This window comes from Procambarus clarkii, chromosome 31 (genome assembly GCF_040958095.1).
Source record: "Procambarus clarkii isolate CNS0578487 chromosome 31, FALCON_Pclarkii_2.0, whole genome shotgun sequence".
Taxonomy (NCBI): Eukaryota; Metazoa; Arthropoda; class Malacostraca; order Decapoda; family Cambaridae; genus Procambarus; species Procambarus clarkii.
Window position 1 is genome coordinate 18,091,857 of NC_091180.1, and position 12,912 is coordinate 18,104,768.

Below are 12,912 nucleotides of genomic sequence, written 5' to 3' on the forward strand. Positions count from 1 at the left end.
CCTGTGCTCAAGAGAATACAGATTTGGGCTCTTTACACAAACACAATATACTTAACTCTTGCCAATATGGCTTCAGACCCAAAAAAGCACTAACGATGCACTTATTAGTATGATTAACTTGATACATGGAACTCTTGATAAAAATAAGTTCCCTGTTGGGTTATTTATTGACCTACGTAAGGTCTTTGACACTGTCAACCACCAAAACCTTCTTCTTAAATTACATCATTATGGAGTCAGAGGTCACTCCCTCCAATACCTTCAGTCTTACCTTACTGACAGGCTCCAGTATGTTTCTGTGAATAATTCCATTTCTCCTACACTACCCATCAACATTGGTGTTCCTCAGGGCAGCATACTTGGCCCTCTCCTCAGTTATACCTCCCAACACCTCAAACCAATACTATTTGCTGATAACACAACCTTCCTTTTCTCCAGTCGTGACCCGCTTGCTCTAAATGTCACAGTGAGTACTGAACTAAATAAAGTTAATCTTTGGCTAACTGCTAACAAACTCACCCTTAACATTGATTTTGTGTGTTTTCTACTACTAGTTTCTACTACTACTCTTTCTACTACTACTTTCTACCAAGTGTTTTCTGCTACACAAAATCATTTACGTCCTCTAATTACTCAACACAAAGCTGCTATTAGAACAATATCTAACTCTGGCCTCAGACATCACTCGGTACCTTATTCAAATCTCTGAATATGTTAGATATTAAGTCACTGCACATCCTCTCATGTGTACTCTATATATTTAAAACTCTGAACTGTAATGTCAATCCTGACCTTAGACGCTTCCTAGAAGGTTGTAACAGAACCCATGGGCACCACACCAGAAACAAATACCTATTTGATATTCCAAGAGTACGACTTAACCAAACTAGAAATGCTCTACAACTCAAGGGTCCCAGAATGTGGAATGACCTTCCCAACCATGTCAAAGACTGTACCTCTCTCAACCAGTTTAAGAGTAGAACTAAGCACTACCTAATAAACTCCATGTAACCAACCTTAACCCTAAATGTCAACCCATGTTAACTCTGCATCTATGTATGTATTTTCCTAAATAAAATGTTTATTGTTTATTGTCTTTAGTCAGTCCCAATAGTTTAGATGTTTTACTGAGTGGATTCTAGCAGTAAAGGATCTCTGCACGCTCGCCAGGGCAGAACATACCCTTACTGACTGTAATAAGTGAACCACTGACTGAAAGGTTGGGGCCCAAGAACATACGCTCATCCTGGACGCCCATACGGGTGACTATAGGTAAGCTCACATCTGTAGTCTGGCCAGACTGACAGTGTTGCTAGGGGCAGGTAGCCAGCGGCCCGTCACGGCTCAAGGAACCCAGTAAAACTTGGGCAGCCCAGAAGGGAAACTATGGTGAGGAAGAGAGAGTTATGAGGACGGAGGAGGAGCCAACACATGGAAGGAAGAAGGATAGAGACGGGGGAATAAACTGCAGGAAAGAAGAATGTGATGAGAGAGAGAATAAGATAGAGTAAGAGATAGTGAGAGTAAGAGGTTGTATTGAAGGTCGAGATGAACAGTAAATGCTGTAGGGAGTGTCGAATAGGTGCAAGAGGGGAGAGAGTGGGGAGAGAGAGAGGGGTCGACTGGGTGCATGAGTGGGGAGAGAGGGGTCGAATAGGTGACACAGACAGAGGGGTCGAATAGGTGCAACAGGGGGAGAGAGGGGTCGAATAGGTGCAACAGGGGGAGAGAGGGGTCGAATAGGTGTAAGAGGGGAGATAGGGGTCGAATAGCTCCAAGAGTGGGGGAGAGAAGGGTCGAATAGGCTGCCTGCTGATGAAGGGGAAAAGTCTATTCCCCTCGTGACAAACTGGTACAGAACTCTACCTTTACAACCTAGTTTAAAATTCTTAGCATAGTCTCCCCTGGGGGGGTACCTCCTCCCGTTTTCTGTTCCTGGGTGTGTAATTCCAGCCACCTATGTGTACTTACAGCAGCAACAACAGCATTATACAACAGCATATTGTATCAGCGCTGTATTTCAGCAACCCTAGTAGTAGGCCCTACATCAGTCTCAGGCGACTATGGAGTTGGGCTCTAGTTGCTGGTCTGGAGTGGCCTCTCCAGGGCGCAAAGTCTGGGTAGGTTGATACTGGGGAGAAGCTGTTACCCAAGCAGCAGGTCAACTTTATACAACAGTATACTGTATCAGAGCTCTATTTCAGCAACAAGAACAAGTGTAACAAGAACAGAAACAATGGTAAATGTACAAATACACTACAGCAACAAATAAATTTACACTACAAAATACAACAAAAACACTTCCCAACAAAAAATACAATGGACAAAAAAAATACACTACAACAGCAGAGGAAATATACGCTACAAAATACAACAAAAACACTGACCCACAGCAAGAACAGTGGACACAAAAAGTCATCCACAACTTCATCTCCCAGTTGAACAAACAAAAAAAAAAGCCAATTTCAGTTAGCTCCAACTTCTATACAAATTGTGTTTAAAAGTTAAGTTCATGACGAAGCTTGATTACTAATTCTAAGCTTCCCAAACACAACTTAATGGAAAAGCTCAAGGTTATTTATGTACGGAAATTGTTCCATGGTTTTAGGAACTTTTGATATTATATATATTTTTGTCACATAAATAAACCGGTAAATTAAAATGCTTTTTTTGATTATTTAATATTTGTACTGTGGTGAACGACGTATGGGAGAGAGAGAGAGAGAGAGAGAGAGAGAGAGAGAGAGAGAGAGAGAGAGAGAGAGAGAGAGAGAGAGAGAGAGAGAGAGAGAGAGAGAGAGAGAGAGAGAGAGAGAGATATTCGTAGAAGTTTTAAAAAATTTCTTGTCCTTGTATCCCAGCTCCTTGTCCTCGTATCCCTTCCAGGCTCTCTATAGAGACAATGGCTCTACGGCAGCCACACCACCCAGGAGCCACACACCCAGCAGCCACACCCCCAGCCACACCCCCAGCCACACCCACCAAGGCCTGAACACCAACATATTTCCATGGTATCCCAATCAATGTGAGATTTGCTATCCCTAGACCATAAATGGGTTATCAGAGGCACCTCCCATGTCTCTCGTTATCGTAGACCTTCTTCTTCTTCTTCTCTTATCGTCGCTATCTCTCTCGCTTGCAATTCTTGCCCCATTGCCTAATTTCCCCATTCCTCTTCTCAAATTACCCATTTTGTCTAGTGCTTCATCTTCTCCTCACTTGTTTTCGCCATTCTCTTTCTCCATTTTCTTTCAGCATATTCATTCTCCATTTTCTTTTCGCATTTTCTTTCGACTCCTCGGAGTTCAAATATATATAGATCTCGTGTTAAAGGCGGGGCCCAAGAGCTGAATCTCGAGACTGCAGAATACAACAAGGGGATTACACCTCGTAAACGACCCTATCGTTGGCGATGACGAGAGAAAACGCGGCGAGGGGGAACGAAAACAAAACGATTTGGAATCCTCTTAAAAAATCATAACAGTCCGTTAAGGCGTTTTATTGTGTTGTATGTCACTGTTGGCGGTGACTGTGTCACTGTTGGCGGTGACTGTGACACTGTTGGCGGTGACTGTGTCACTGTTGGCGGTGACTGTGTCACTGTTGGCGGTGACTGTGTCACTGTTGGCGGTGACTGTGTCACTGTTGGCGGTGACTGTGTCACTGTTGGCGGTGACTGTGTCACTGTTGGCGGTGACTGTGTCACTGTTGGCGGTGACTGTGTCACTGTTGGCGGTGACTGTGTCACTGTTGGCGGTGACTGTGTCACTGTTGGCGGTGACTGTGTCACTGTTGGCGGTGACTGTGTCACTGTTGGCGGTGACTGTGTCACTGTTGGCGGTGACTGTGTCACTGTTGGCGGTGACTGTGTCACTGTTGGCGGTGACTGTGTCGCTTGTATGGTGGTGGCTGGTGTGTGTTGTGCAGGTTGTATGGCAACACTGCTGCTGGTGTATGGCAACACTGCAGCAGGTTGTATGGCAACACTGCAGCAGGTTGTATGGCAACACTGCTGTAGGTTGTATGGCAACACTGCTGTAGGTTGTATGGCAACACTACTGCAGGTTGTATGGCAACACTGCTGCAGGTTGTATGGCAACACTGCTGCAGGTTGTATGGCAACACTGCTGCAGGTTGTATGACAACACTGCTGCAGGTTATATGGCAACACTGCTGCAGGTTGTATGGCAACACTGCAGCAGGTTGTATGGCAACACTGCTGCAGGTTGTATGGCAACACTGCTGCAGGTTATATGGCAACACTGCTGCAGGTTATATGGCAACACTGCTGCAGGTTATATGGCAACAACGGGAGATTTACGCCGTTATTTTGGCGGGAACTTGCAACAATATCTTTAAATAATCTTTTATTTCAAACTTCTATTCATTAATCAATTTATTTAATAAATTATATTATAATTTTAATTATTCGATGCAGTTCTCTTTATTTCTTCAATAATATTTTTAAGGGAATTATATCAGCGATTTTGTGAGAAATTTTTCGGTGTGGCGTTTTCAGTTTCCAAATATTTTATGAATCATTTTGGGCTTGATATTTGGATAGGAAATTCTCGCTCTTGTTATCTGAGGCTTCCAATTGCTGCCTTCTTAACGAGGCGATTGTTAACGACTTGTATGTGTTCCTTCTCTTGTTCTCCCAACGGTTGTTGCCTTGTCTCTATCTCCTTGTTTATCTACCTCCTTGTCTCTCAAATTCCTTATCTCACAAACTCTTCTTCCTAGGCTAATGTATTCCTCCCCGAGCCTAATCCCGCTCCCATTCCGAATCTAATTTCTCCCTCCCCCTTACACCCCTCAATGCCCCCCTAACCCCCTATCTCCCCCCCCCCACTCTCGTTCCATCCCTAAGGGGGCGCAGTTACAGGAACTTGACTGGGATTTAAAGACTAACAGGTTGCAAACAACCGGATCACAAAAATCTAATTTGGGACAAGTTTTCCCCCTTACATTCCGTCAAGCCAGCGGTCAGGAAGATGGTGAGGGAGAGAGGGGAGAGAGAGAGAGGGAAGAGAGAAGGGAAGGGAAGTCGAGAGAACGAATAACGGAATATATGAACACAGGAGGAGAAACAAACGCTTAGAGAAACAAGATAATATTACATACAGGAGGCATAGATGAAGGCGGAACAGAAGAAGGAGGGAAGGAACAGATAGAGGAAGAGAGTTGAGGAAAAGGACGAAGAAGCTGAGGGTAAAGAAAGGAACAGGAACAGGAACAGGAGGAATGAGTAAGAGAGAGAGGAACAGTCTGAGGCATAAAATAGGAAAAGTTACAAACCTAATATAAAAATTAATATTAAAGAGTCTCATTGATCTCTTTGGCTGTGACTGGAACAGTTACTTGGCTGTGGCTGGAACAGTTACTTGGCTGTGACTGGAACAGTTACTTGGCTGTGGCTGGAACAGTTACTTGACTGTGGCTGGAACAGTTACTTGGCTGTGACTGGAACAGTTACTTGGCTGTGGCTGGAACAGTTACTTGACTGTGGCTGGAACAGTTACTTGACTGTGGCTGGAACAGTTACTTGGCTGTGACTGGAACAGTTACTTGGCTGTGGCTGGAACAGTTACTTGGCTGTGGCTGGAACAGTTACTTGACTGTGGCTGGAACAATTAGTCTGTCCACTATACTTACAGAGCAGGTCTTAATCCCCAGCCACACACACCTGGTGTCAATGCACATATGTAGTCCCACCCACACCTGGTGTCAATGCACATATGTAGTCCCACACACACCTGGTGTCAATGCACATATGTAGTCCCACCCACACCTGGTGTCAATGCACATATGTAGTCCCACCCACACCTGGTGTCAATGCACATATGTAGTCCCACCCACACCTGGTGTCAATGCACATATGTAGTCCCACACACACCTGGTGTCAATGCACATATGTAGTCCCCACACATCTGTTAGTCTCCAATCTCGCCTATACGAATCCTTATATATACATCAGGTTAGTTGTAATATGATACACAATAGGATAAACACCTACTCTTGTGTATTTATGTGAAGAATTTACATAAATACATGTAAATGCAAATTTATGTAAAGAATTTGCACCAAATCATTCACACACTCTCCTGAGTGCTCTATCAAGGTCTGATTGGGTGATTGGGACAAGCCTTACATCTCAACGTCTAATCCGTTGATTAGACGTTGACTGTTAAATCTCAATTATACACAATATTCAGGCATGAAGGATTAGCCAAACCGCTTCAGTCTACTGTTATACAATATTATCTAATTAGTTGATTGTGAACAGTTTACCAAAATAAGTAATTGAAAATATAAAGAACAAAAGTTTAAAAATGGATTGTTGCTGTTTTGTTTGGTGTATAATCCTGTGAAATCCTGTGTGAACACACAGGAGTATATACAACAAGATTATACAACACAGGGAGCTCCACCATGGGAAATAATACCGCGGAACAAATAAAATGATACAGTATGTTTTTGTGCACAATCGTACGATAAAGGGACACATGTAGTTGTTCTAGATATGCCATTCTCTCTAGAGTAAATGTTGGCACTGCTAACACTCTAGAGTGAATATTGGCACTGCTAACACTCTAGAGTGAATATTGGCACTGCTAACACTCTAGAGTGAATATTGGCACTGCTAACACTCTAGAGTGAATATTGGCACTGCTAACACTCTAGAGTGAATATTGGCACTGCTAACACTCTCTCTAGAGTGAATGTTGCTACTGTTAACACTCTCTCTAGAGTGAATGTTGCTACTGTTAACACTCTCTCTAGAGTGAATGTTGGCACTGTTCCCACACTCTCTGTAGAGTGAATGTTGGCACTGTTAACACTCTCTCAAGAGTGAATGTTGGTACTGTTCCCACTCTCTCTAGAGTGAATGTTGGCACTGCTCCATGAACTACGTCACAGCCAGAAACAAAGTGATCAAAGCAGTGATTGTTGTTAGCAGACAGTCACAACTCGTCACTGCTGCTTTAAGAGCTGCCAGAGTGGCTGACCACAGATACAGTGAGATGAGAGGAGCAGCATCCACCAGTTGGGGAGATGATGCTGCTCTTTCTTCCTTCCTTCACTTCCTTCTTCGGAGAAAATGCTTTCAAATGCGCTTTCTTTATATCAGTAATTTTCTTTGGGAACCTTTCATATGGTCCCATGAAATTATAGAGAATTCTCTCACGCCCCCCAGAGAGAGAGAGAGAGAGAGAGAGAGAGAGAGAGAGAGAGAGAGAGAGAGAGAGAGAGAGAGAGAGAGAGAGAGAGAGAGAGAGAGACGCCATTAACTTTGACTAGTGTTTAACCCATTAGGAGAGAGAATGGGAGGGAGAATGGTGAGAGACACCCCCCATTTATCTATACAAGAGAAAATCTGTCTTGGAACGCAACTCACGCAACTTTGCAGGGTGACTGTTGATTTGTGGGGGCGTGTCATAGGGGTGGTTGAGGGCCTCTTCCTTAGTCTGTATTTCTATCTTTTTCTCCCTTTCCTTTCTCTTCCTTTCTATCCATTGTGCTCACACTCTTTCCACCATATCCTTTCCCACCTAATCTACCCATTTCAAAATCTACTCCTTCTTTCTTCCTTACCTACTATTTCCCCCTTACCCTTTTCCTTCACAATCCCTCTACCTCCTCTCCTTCACAATCTCTCCCCTCCCCCCTCTCACCGTACCTATCGCTGCTAGGGTAGGAATGGCCCTATTCACTGTAACAGTGAAGATGGCCACCCTTCTTCACAAGGCCGGCGGCGCTAAACGCAATTTCGCGTGCGTTAAACGCGTTTACCCAAACGTCAAACACAATTTCGCGAAAGCAAAACGCAAGTTCAGAAACGCTAAACTCACTTTCGGAAACGTCCAACGCCATTTCATGAGCGCTAAACGCATTTTCGACAACGTTTAACCCAATTTCATAAACGCAAAACGTAATATCGGAACGTTAAACGCACGTAAACGTCCGTCAAACACCATTTTTTTCCAAACCCCAAACGTGTCAGTAATCCTGCAGTCTCCCAGCGATATATCCCGGGCATTATTCAGGATAAAACCCAACTTTAAGACTTAACAAACCACAAGATTCAATTCCTGTTAACGTCCTGTACGATGTTGTGAACCCTGCTCATGTGTCTGCGTAAACACCTCACGAGGCGCATTGCCAACACGCTCAATATCTTGTGAGAGCGATTGGGGAGGTGAGCGCTACTCTGAAGAAGAAGGCAGGGGCGTAGAGGGTGATGGAAGGGGTGGGAAGGAGCAGGGTGGAACAGATGGCAGCCAAGCACTCTCCAAGAGGAGCCAACACTTACAGCCGCACCTCGTAACCAACAGATGCAAATCTGAGGAGAGTTAGCTGACTGGGGATGCAGTAGATCAGCGAACATTTGCATGACACCTCCGGCTCAGGAGACAAAGAACTTGCACAACAAAGCTGGGATCAGTTTCACTTGACACAATGAAGGGAAGTTTCGTATAGTAATATGTTGCAAGCGTGTATACTTGAGGTTATCTTGAGATGATTTCGGGGCGTTTTAGTGTCCCCGCGGCCCGGTCCTCGACCAGGCCTCCACCCCCAGGAAGCAGCCCGTGACAGCTGACTAACACCCAGGTACCTATTTTACTGCTAGGTAACAGGGGCATAGGGTGAAAGAAACTATGCCCATTGTTTCTCGCCGGCGCCTGGGATCGAACCCAGGACCACATGATCACAAGTCCAGCGTGCTGTCCGCTCGGCCGACCGGCTCCCGAATTGCAGGTTCAGTTGTGGCAACGGAGCTGTAATATATCCACGGATACACATAGATACTTTTTCAGTGTCAAGAGTAGTTAAGAAACATAATACATTAGGCAGTGATGTGATGGAGGCTGACTCCATACACAGTTTCAAATGGTAAACAGTAGTTACTGTGAACCGTGTCTTATCGCGATAAGTGGCACTTAAGAACAAGGACTATTTCACACATTAGAACGAAAAGAAAACTGAGAGTAATATCAGTTCATTGTTCAACGTGACGTTGTTCAGTTCCCGTTTAATCAAGAACAATTCTAAATGAGAAAGAATGAATGACAGAGACAAGACCTGACTTAAGACACACAGAAGACATATGATAAAGATGTTCACATGGAGAGAGAGAGAGAGAGAGAGAGAGAGAGAGAGAGAGAGAGAGAGAGAGAGAGAGAGAGAGAGAGAGAGAGAGAGAGAGAGAGAGAGAGAGAGAGACAGACAGACAGACAGACAGAGAGAGGGAAGGTAGAGAGAGAAAGGGAGACACAAGCGGTTCTCACTAGCAAGAGAGGGAACTTGAGAGAAGTGGACCCACCTCCAATGTTTGGAATTAAGGGAGAGAGACAGAGAGTTCTCCAGGGAGGAGACAAGACAGAACACTGAAGACGATTTAATACGAAGACTTGACCAGGGAAGTGACCACTGATCTCCTAGTACTTGTTTATACCAGGTCCGGGTCCACTGTCAACTCTACCTGGTCTACTGTCAACTCTACCTGGTCCACTGTCAACTCTGCCTGGTCCAGTGTCAACTCTACCTGGTCCACTGTCAACTCTACCTGGTCCAGTGTCAACTCTACCTGGTCCAGTGTCAACTCTACCTGGTCCACTGTCAACTCTACCTGGTCCAGTGTCAACTCTACCTGGTCCAGTGTCAACTCTAACTGGTCCACTGTCAACTCTACCTGGTCCACTGTCACACTTTAAGAAATATTGACACCTTTCCCCCCCCCGACCGCGGGCCACTAAAAAAGCCCCGAAATCATCTCAAGATAACCTCAAGATTACCCCCCACCCTCCTCCAGTGCAATTTTCAAGAAGTCTGAAATGGTGGTTGTGTTGTCCGTAGACTTTTTATTTTAAGTGATTCAGTTCATAATTTTTCTGAGAGGGGATGGGAGAGAGGTAAAGAGAAGAGGGGAGAGACAGGAGAGAGGGGGGTGGTGAGGGGAAGGAAGAAGGGTGAGAAGGGAGAGGGGGAGAATGGGGAGATGAGGGAGAGGGAATAGAGGAGGGAACAGGAAAAGAGAGAAGAGTGAGGGGCAGATTGGGAGTAGGATATTGGAAGGAGAGAGGGAGACCCGGGCGCCGCCGGTTACTCCCTCGTGTATCTGTAAATTAGAATCTCAGTCTGTCTGTCTTTATGTCCGAAGTTGGAGGCAAGCGCTTGTTCTAGCCTGACCCAACTTTGCACTCTGATAACTGATTGGCAAGTGCCCAACATGGCCGAGCTTGTGTGACCACAATACCAGAGGGAACAATGTACCACAGTCACATACTCACCAATCCCACCACAACAGTTTTGGCAATGGTGCCGCCTCCTGTGTCCGTAAATATAAAAAATGAAACAAATTTGTTTTTATAGTATTGTAAAACATTACGCGCTGATCTCTGGAAATTAACAGAAATTTTCTTCAAATTTTTGCCACAGGAACTGAAATATGTAATTTATTCATTGAACTACGACCATCCCAGCAGCCTCGCCACCCTGGGGCTTATCTAACATAACTCTGGTGCCTCGAACCACGACCACCTCGTCTAGTCTCCTCCAAGCTCTACCTCTCCTTCAACTCTCCCACTGTGCACTGGCAATGAGACAGAAGGAGAGAGACGGGTGGAAAATAGAGAGAGGAAGACGGACAGACACACACATACAGACCTGGGCACTGCTAGATACACTTTCGAGTATGTATATATATATATATATATATATATATATATATATATATATATATATATATATATATATATATATATATATATATATATATATATATACATATATATATATACCAGCCAGAATATATATACCAGCCAGAATGCACTTCTCAGCCTACTATGCAAGGCCCGATTTGCCTAATAAGCCAAGTTTTCCTGAATTAATATATTTTCTCTAATGTTTTTTATGAAATGATAAAGCTACCCATTTCATTATGTATGAGGTCAATTTTTTTATTGGAGTTAAAATTAACGTGGATATATGACCGAACCTAACCAACCCTACCTAACCTAACCTAACCTATCTTTATAGGTTAGGTTAGGCTAGGTAGGTTAGGTAGTCGAAAAACAATTAATTCATGAAAACTTGGCTTATTAGGCAAATTGGGCCTTGCATAGTAGGCTGAGAAGTGCGTTCTGGCTACTAGGTACGACATATATATATATATATATATATATATATATATATATATATATATATATATATATATATATATATATATATATATATAAGTAAAGAATAATTTACCATGGCCTATTAAAAATAAATCTACCTTTAACTACTAAGCAAACAAAGTCCCTCTGGTGAGGTCAACAAACAGTAATATTCCAGCAGATCTCTGCTGTGTTCTCCACACTTCAACAACGTTGCTTGCCGCCATTTCGGGCGCATTCCTCCATCACTTCTCCATCTATATGCAGATTACCTTCTTGTGCAGACGGTCTGGCCTCGGGGAGAGTTTTTGCCTATGGTTCACGAGGTTGAAGAAGGGACTACAAGCGGTTCTCAGAGCTTTCAGCCAACCACTGAATACTTTTCACTGAACTGTGATACTTTTATGTGTGTGTGGGGGTTTTGTTGTGTCTGTGTGGGCGCAGTGTTGAAGGCTTTTGTTAAATGGACATGTCTGTTGGGTGGAGCGATGACTTGTTGATGAGTTGACCAGAACACACACTAGAAGGTGAAGGGACGACGACATTTCGGTCCGTCCTGGACCATTCTCAAGTCGATTGCCGCCTTCATTGCCGACTTCTTGATGAGTTGAAGAGTTGTGAGTCTTCACTACGACCTTCTCAGTGTTGTGTGGCTACACTGACTCACCGCCTTATCCTGAGTGACAAATATACAGGCAACAGCAGAGACACTAACGAGCAGACCAAACATATCAAACACGGGTTGAATGGTTGAAAACAGGAAGTTTTAACAACAGAACAAGCAGACATGGGTAGAACCTTAGTAAGTGAATGAATCACTTCGGGAGCCATTCTATTAGACAACTTGCGAGTGGAAAGGTTGGGGTTAAAGAGCTGAAGCTCGATCCTCCATGCACAAATTGGTGAGCACAACTAGGTGAGAACACACTCGCTTCCCTGACCAACACACAACTGAATCTATGGTCTCTACTCCCTCACTCTACTCTCTCTCTCACTCTATTCTCTCTCACACTCTACTCTCTCCCTCACTCTACTCTCTCTCTCCCTCACTGCCAGAGGGGCGGGGGGAGGCGCATGCGCACAAGAGGGAGGAGGATGCTGGCAACGGGAGAGCTGGAAGCTGTAAACAAGAGATAACTCAGAGTGGCCCACCACCACTACTGACACTGTTGAGTCTAGGCCATGGCCACCATGGCCACTATGGCCACAATGACCACCATGGCCACTATGGCCACCATGGCCACCATGGCCACTATGACCACCATGGCCACTATGGCCACCATGGCCACAATGACCACTATGGCCACCATGGCCACCATGGCCACCATGGCCACTATGGCCACCATGGCCACCATGGCCACTATGGCCACAATGACCACCATGGCCACTATGGCCACCATGGACACCATGGCCACTTGGCCACAATGACCACCATGGCCACTATGGCCACCATGGCCACCATGGCCACCATGGCCACCATGGCCACTATGGCCACCATGGCCACAATGACCACCATGGCCACTATGGCCACCATGGCCACCATGGCCACTATGGCCACCATAGCCACTATGGCCACCATGGCCACCATGGCCACAATGACCACTATGGCCACCGTGGCCACTATGGCCACCATGGCCACTATGGCCACCATGGCCACCTGGCCACCATGGCCACTATGGCCACCATGGCCACCATGGCCACCATGGCCACCATGGGGAGGTGAGAGGGAACAACCACGAAATTTAAATGT

The 12,912-nt window shown here is 44.9% G+C and overlaps 1 protein-coding gene across 1 annotated transcript; it reads right to left on the minus strand.

Moving 5' to 3' along the window:
* Positions 1-3,488: 3,488 nt before the first annotated feature.
* LOC138370202 (autotransporter adhesin SadA-like) lies at positions 3,489-11,389 on the minus strand. The gene is made up of 2 exons (XM_069334197.1): positions 11,328-11,389; positions 3,489-3,852 (listed from the first exon to the last, which is right to left on the minus strand). The coding sequence occupies exons 1-2, from the start codon at positions 11,387-11,389 to the stop codon at positions 3,489-3,491; spliced, it is 426 nt and encodes a 141-aa protein (XP_069190298.1).
* Between the last annotated feature and the right edge of the window lie 1,523 nt (positions 11,390-12,912).

Excerpts from the sequence above, each read along its gene's own strand:
- LOC138370202 (XM_069334197.1), bottom strand. The coding sequence starts at position 11,389 with ATGGCGGCAAGCAACGTTGTTGAAGTGTGGAGAACACAGCAGAGATCT. Across the intron at positions 3,853-11,327 it reads AGATCTGCTGGAATATTACT|TGACACAGTCACCGCCAACA; the intron begins GTTTGTTGACCT and ends CACCGCCAACAG.